The sequence below is a fragment of the Nicotiana tabacum genome, chromosome 15, assembly GCF_000715075.1.
Source record: "Nicotiana tabacum cultivar K326 chromosome 15, ASM71507v2, whole genome shotgun sequence".
NCBI lineage: Eukaryota > Viridiplantae > Streptophyta > Magnoliopsida > Solanales > Solanaceae > Nicotiana > Nicotiana tabacum.
The window spans coordinates 2,445,586-2,453,425 of record NC_134094.1 but is presented as its reverse complement, the minus strand read 5'-3'; the positions used below and the strand labels follow the sequence as shown (position 1 = coordinate 2,453,425).

The 7,840-nt window shown below is 37.6% G+C and overlaps 1 protein-coding gene across 1 annotated transcript; it reads left to right on the top strand.

Annotated features, from left to right (window-relative positions):
- The first annotated feature begins 5,171 nt into the window (after nt 1-5,171).
- LOC107778439 (ribonuclease S-7-like) lies at nt 5,172-7,469 on the top strand. The gene is made up of 4 exons (XM_075231809.1): nt 5,172-6,020; nt 6,752-6,910; nt 6,964-7,170; nt 7,299-7,469. The coding sequence occupies exons 1-4, from the start codon at nt 5,748-5,750 to the stop codon at nt 7,449-7,451; spliced, it is 792 nt and encodes a 263-aa protein (XP_075087910.1). The 5' UTR covers nt 5,172-5,747; the 3' UTR covers nt 7,452-7,469.
- Nucleotides 7,470-7,840: the final 371 nt, after the last annotated feature.

Here is a 7,840-nt window from a genome sequence, read left to right as displayed (position 1 = left end):
ATAGTCAAACAGAATTACCGCACGTCCTGATACCATCCAATGTAAGTAACTGATTCTAGTGATATACAAATTCGAAAAAATTTCAATTTCCATATATACATTTTGAACTCATTAGAACCTTCTCGATAGTCATCCATTCTGCTCAAATTTAATTTACTCCGTCCTAAACGGGCCGAAAGACATGTGCTCCTTAAACACAGTCAACACTCAAATAAGTAACCCCGCCTTAACACGACCAACAAGATTCATACTTCGTATGCACTACATCCTTAAAAATAACAACTTAGTCATTCCAAACTTTTCATATTCCTATAAAGTGTCTTATAACCCATATTCAGGAATTTCCTTACTCGAGTCATCCTCGATCTCCATCTCTGCGAGTCATAATTGATCCACAAGTATGCCTCCGACCAAAACAAAAATCTAAACACATAACCATGAAATCAAATTATCAATAGCAGGCTCCCCCACTTAGCCCTAAGCTGCAATTATACAAAATTAGAACCCCTCAAGGATTTCTCCTTCTCAATTACTAAGATATCACACCGTTAACCAGCCAAACTTCTCGAAGTCTTTTGTTAATCTTTTCATGAACATACTGAATCACCAGCTACAGTCACACACTCGACCTCTTACTAGGTAGCAAGTAATATTCATCACAGAAGTTTCATCAACATCACGCCACCGCTAACCACTCACAGGAGATAACCCACATGTGGAATTCCTTACCGACATCTTCCAACTACGCTGCACTGGGTGCAACAACTACGTAATCAGCAAATTCTCCTGAGCTAATTCTCTCCCACCATTTGTATAAGTCTGCACTTTCCCTTTTGACATCAACTGAAAGTTCAATAATACCTTCCGAACTCAAGTTATATTGCGCCTGAAACGATAATCAGATCTTCACATCCCTCTTTATTTCAAACAAAATCCTTTCTTCCATATTCAATCTTTCTTCGTACAGTAACCCTCACTCCAAATAAAGTCCGTAGGCCAAATCACATTCTATCACGATTCCAAATCGTTCTACACTTTCTCAAGGCACGCGACTACCCTACCACATAATTCATATGCTAATCTGTCACTCTTACTTCGGTTAAACCATCTCCTTTAAGCAACTTCTCAACCTCTACTTCTACTACTTGACCTGCTAGTACTTCAAACACCGTGAAACACTTCCCGTCATGTCTTCCCTCACACTTTGCTGCCCAACTGTTGCATCAAATCAAAATGAATCTCTGTCGCACCTAAACCAATAAATTGTTACCGACTCTAAGCCTCTACGAAGATCATATTTATCTAGCAATCAATATTAGAAATACCCATTCGATTCTGAACCTCTGCACATAGCTATCTCTGGCAACCGTCCCGCATGCACCATTTCATAACACCCTGCCTCGAAGGAAAAATCCAAGAAGACCGTAACACCAGAGGACCATAATGCGTTCAAACAAGGACGGCGATACAGCATCACAATGCAAATTCGACAATGCTCGCAAATACCAAGTCTTATAACTTTAACAACCAACTTGGATATCTATAGTCCGACTGCCTTTCCTCCGCTTGAATTAATTGTTGAACCCCTTAATCATGTACTGATAAATCCTCTCTTCGAGCCATTCACCGCCTCAACACATAACGAGCACCTTACCATTACACCAATATTGTGCGATAACAACGCATAGCCATCGTAGCAACCCGTGCACAGTCTCGAAATCATATACTGAGCTAGAATAAAAGAACATTCAAATCATCTTAACACATCCCACAGTTACATCTTAAGCCATTCCAAAGCCATTCCACCGCTCATCGAGCCACAAATTCCACTAATAGGGACATTACCGGACATATGAGTCCAAATGTACAGGTTACAACGGAAGCTATCGAGCCTAAGCTGCGGTCTAAACCTGGCCTCAAGTCATCCAGATTAGCCTATCACTAAAATATGGAATATACATCTCAAACATCATTCGTAGAATCACACCCTGGCGATGCACAGCTGATACCGAGCGCTCATGTGCGCATACGAAATGCATGAAAGGAATTCAAAGAGTTATGTTTCCAGCTGAATCGATTCCGCATGATAGAATACAAGAAGGGAAATTTTACTAAGTGTTCTGCAGCTTCTCGAAGATAAGTACAGACGTCTCTGTACCGATCCGCAAGACTCTACTAAACATGCTCATGACTCGTGAGACCTACGTAACCTAGGCTCTGATACCAATATGTCACGACCCAAAATCCCAACCTGTCGTGATGGCACCTATCTCGATACTAGGCAAGCCGATAATCTAAATAAACCAAAACTTCTCTTTAAGGTTGAAAATATAATATTTAAATACAATACAAACACTCCCCAAAACCTGGTGTCACTGAGTACATGAGAATCTAATATGAATACAAATCTGAAAAATATAGTCTATAATAGTCTGAGACCAAATAGAGTAAACAAAGAGATAGAGAAGGAGAGACAAGGTCTGCGGAACACGGCAGCTACCTCAAAATCTCCTGAAAATCAACCGCGCGAAAGGAACAACACATGCTATGTCCGGGAACACCTGGATATGCACGCGAAGTACAGACAACCAACTCAGCAAGTAACAATAATAAATAAGGAACTGAAGATAGTAACTAGCTACACAGTTATGATTTATTTTCAGTAATTCCAGCAAAGAATAGACATGCTACCAAATCTGGCTGTTTAATGACAAATCAATTTTTATACAGTTCCTGTTCATGTAATCCGTATATCAACAATCTTTTAGAGATTTCGCAACAATGACAGATAGCAACTAAGTGCAACAACAAATGAAAATCAAGTACAACCTCTTAGGACAACAATCACTCACTGGGCTCCCATCCCTCATCACTCCCTGGGCTCCCAGCCCTCATCACTCACTCTCAATGGGTACCAGCGCTCACTGGGGGTGTACAGACTCTGGAGAGGCTCCTACATACCAAGCGCTATAATCTGCACGGACAACACACGTGCCATAATATAAATATATGGATCTGCATGGCCAACTCACGTGCTATAGTATAATATAAGGATCCGCAAGGCCAAACTCACGTGCTGCACGGACAACTCACGTGCTATGATATCAATATCTCACAATCAGGCCCTCGGCCTCTCTCAGTTATAAATCTCTCCAGTCTCTCGGGCTCTCAATAATCATGAAATCAGCCCAAACAATAATGATATGATGTATCAATAATAATAACAGAGACTGAGATAAAATGTACAAGTAAAAATTGAGACTGAGTACATATAGCATTTAGCGGGTAATTCAACAAGTACGCAACCTCTGTGGATCCCAACAGTACTATCACATAACCTAAGTATGATTTCTAACATGATTTACAGTCAAATATTTATCAACACATAGAGAGCATATAGCTAACAACAAATTATTCAACTTTACAGTTTCCCAAGACGGACCAAGTCGCAATCCCCTCGGTGCACGCCCACACGCCCGTCATCTAGCATGTGCTTCACCTCCAAAATAATCACATGATACCAAAATTGTGCTTCACCTCCAAAATAATCACATGATACCAAAATCTGGGGTTTAATACCCTCAGAACCAGATTTAAAACGGTTACTTACCTCAAAACGTGAAACTCTTTACTCTGTTATGCCTTTGCCTCGCAAATCGGCCTCTGAATGCCTCGAATCTAGTCACAAATAATTTGTTTCAGTCAATAAAATTTATTAGAATTAATTTCATAAGAAAATACTATTTTTTCATAAAAATTTGAAATTTAGCTCAAAAATCGCCCGTGGGGTCCACATCTCGGAACTCGATAAAAGTTACAAAATCCAAAATCCCATTCAACCACGAGTCTACCCATACCAATTTTACCAAAATCCGACCTCAACTCGACCCTCAAATCTACAAATCATATTTCCAAATTTCTAAGTTCGAGTCTCCAATTTATACTTCAAAATCATGTAATCTAGTCGAATTATTCGATGATAATTTAATATTATGGAGTAGATATGATCACAAGGGACTTACCTCAAGTTTTCTTGAAAAATATATCAAAAATCGCCTCTCCTCAAGCTCTAAATTGTCAAAAATGGCGAATAGGACGAAGTCCCTGTTTTTATAATTCTGCCTAGACAACCTCGGTTCTGCCTCGATATTGGCCTTCGATCTTGGTCTTCGATCGAGGTCCTCGATCCTGGGCCTCGATCCTAGACCTTCGATCATGTCTTCGACCCTGCCTTCGACCGTGACCCTGGACCCTGGGCTCGATCATGGCTTCGATCGTGGCCCTCGACCCTGGGCTCGATCATGGCTTCTATTGTGGCCCTCAACCCTGGGCTCGATTCTGAGAGATTTCTCTGCTAGAATCTAGCAGAAGAAATTTCCAACATAAGAAAATTGCAGCATCTGTTGTAGTTCAATTTTTGATCCGTTAACCATCCGAAACTCACCCGAGGCCCTCGGGACCTCAACCAAATATACCAACAAGTCCTAAAACATCATACGAACTTAGTCGAATCCTCAAATAACCTCAAACAACGCTAAAACCATGAATTACGCCCCAATTCAAGCCTATTGAACTTTAAAATTTTTAATTTCTACAAATAACGCCGAAACCTATCAAATCACGTCCGATTGACCTCAAATTTTGCACACAAGTCATAAATGATATAACATACCTATTAAAATTTTCAAAATCGGATTTCGACTCCGATATCAAAAAGTCAACCCATCGGTTAAACTTCTCAAAAATTCAACTTTCGGCATTTCAAGTCTAATTCCTCTATGGACCTCTAAAAATTCTTTCGGACATGCTCTTAAGTCCGAAATCACCATACGGAGCTATTGAAATTATCAGAATTTGAATTCGAGGTCGTTTACACATAGGTCCATATCTGGTCCACTTTTCTAACTTAATTAAATTTTCAATTATGAGACTAAGTGTCTCATTTCACTCTGAATTCCTTCCGGACCTGAACCAACTAACCCGATAAGTCATAAATTAATTTCAAGGTACAAATTGAGCGGTAAATAGAGAAACGGGGTTATAATATTCAAAACGATCGTTGGGATCGTTACATATAGATAAGGAAACTAAATACTTTTCTCACGATACATTCATCTCCGTTACAGAACATAGGTATCTTCTTCTTTCTCTTTATTTTTGCTTTTGTCCTTTTTAACCACTTGCCAACTTATATTTTTTATTACTTTGATGCGTGATTTTAATTAGTTTTCAATTTTTCGTTAGTGTCCTGCTTTACATAACATCTTGTTTTTCTTTTCTCTACTTTTTTGTATTCTCAAATTCAATGTTTACAATTTCTTTCATTTGGAATAGGAGAATATTTCTCCTCTCTTTCTGGACCGTGATCCTCAAATATACAAAAGCTAAAGGGATTTTGGGGGAAAGGAACCTGCAATTGAAACAGAAAACCCCCTTTAGCCAACACGAGCATCAACAAGAAAAAGAAAGGTAAAGGGATTTTGGGGGAAAGGAACAGAAGCTAAAAAGGGTTGAATCATTCAATTTGTATTATTCCATTCCATAACCAAATTCATCATGTATTATTCCATTCTCTTGAGTGACTCGGCAATATTTGGATCTATTAACAGTGGAATGGGGCTCAGATTCCTCCTTAGATGGAATTGCATAAAGCATCTTCTTTTTTACTTTTCTGGAGAGAGCAAAATCCTTCCAACTATAAATAGATCAATGGACTACCGATTCTACTCAATTTTAACACAGTGCAAATGGGGCAATTTGTGTTTGTATTATTGTTCTTGAGTAGTAGTGTTCTCTGCCCAGTTATCAGTCAGCCCGATTACCATGTTATGAAGTATGTACTCCAGTGGCCGCCTACGTTTTGTAGAATTCTAGGAAATACCTGCAAAACCGACGCTCAACAACAGTTCTCAATCCACGGCCTTTGGCCAGCAAATGGTCGAGGAGTAAGCTTAACAAGTAGATTATGTGCTCCACGTTCAGTTCAAGACCGAATTGTAAAGAATGTGGTACGTACTCATGTATTTTTATTTTAGGAAGTTGGTGGTTGTCTGGTGTCATAGGTGGTGGTCGATATCTAGGATTTCAGTTTAATTTTTTCTTTTTTGGGTTTTCCACCCGATGTCCGGTACTGCATTGAAACCCGACTATATCCGGATTATATAATTAATGTCCAATAAACCTCTCATATTTTCTTTAGGCGAGGATCTACCAGAAACAGTCTTTCTCCCTTTCAAGGTAAGGGTAAGACTGTGTACATCCTACACTCCCAAAAACCTTACTTGTGAAAATCAACTGAGTTGTTGTTGTTGTATTTTTTTTATATATATAATCTATCCACCCACGCTTTCACCTCCCGTGGCGATGATATACAGTTTATGGAGGGTCACAGCACCAGATGGAGTGCTTCTTTGTTTTTCTTCTGAAGTTGGGGAGGTGAAGAAGCTTGTTTATTCTCAGGGACCTCTAGCTTCACTTGGAAGAAGCTTGTTGTTGTTGTTGTATAATGTCCAATAAAACCTATCATCTTTTCTTTAGTCAAAGATTTATCGGAAACAGTGCCTTCCGGTAAGGTAAGGTTGTGTACATCCTGCCCTCTTCAGTAGTTGTTGTTGTTGTATAATGTCCAATAAAAATTTGACAAAAAATATGTATTTTCACTTTATTTTATAATGAGGAGTACTATCTGTATATTTTTATATAGACTTTCAAAAGCCTATAAAATTATTTTATTTTTATGTGCTTTACACAGTTGAATGCAGATCCAAACTTAGAAGAAGCTCTCGAAAAGGTTTGGCCTAATCTGCTAGCTGGTACAAACGAACATTTATGGAAGTACGAATGGAGAACTCATGGATTTCAATCAAGTGAGACGATCCAAGCTACTGATTACTTTAATGCAGCGACAAGGGTACATGAGACGATATTATACCATCAAATGTTAATGTTTACACAAAAAAGAAGATAACAACTGCTCTTTACAAATTGGTGGGTAACAACAATAATGTGTATATATCATGTAAGTTGAATATTGCTCGCAATATTTTTCTCCACGAGATATATCTCTGTTCGGACAAAATGTTGCACAACTTTGTTTCATGCCCAACAACTAAAGATTCAAGAGGTTGTGGGAAAGGGTCCAACATTATCCTTCCAACATTAACATTCAAGGTCAGTAGCCAAACTCCCTAAGCTATTATATGATTATTACAGTACGTATATTCTAGTATCCCAGTGATTTTTGAATATATTAATGAGTAAATATTTTATATTATTCTGTTTTCTTTTCTTTTTTGTAGGTCTACGTGTCTCTCAATTACGTGGTGAACAAAGATCAGGAGATGAAGAACCTAATTATATTATGTATAATAATTAAGGAGAGAAAAACAACAACAGAGAAAATTGGGATGAGATCTCCTATTGTAATCTGTAGTTTCTATGAATGTTATTGATTGTGGAATTAATTTGAAACGAGCAAACAAGTTAAAGCTGAATATCGACATTAAAAATAATTTAAGATAATTTGCACAACTATAAATTACAGTAAGTAGGAACTTTCAGAAATAAGAATTGGAAGTCAAGAAAAAAATTCTTTGTCACCACTTATCAAATGTGAGCACCTAATTTTTAATCATATTAAAATAAAAAAATTTATCATTTTTAGTATTTAAATAGTTTTTAAGTTTAACGTTGATATTTTAGCTTTTGTTTTACCTTTTTATAGGTTTTATTTGAGAAAATTCAAAACTACAAAAAGAGTTATATTTTTAGAGTATTAGTTTTATTTTCATTTACAAAGAAAGAAAAGTTTCCAAAAAATATAGTTTAGTACAATTTTTAA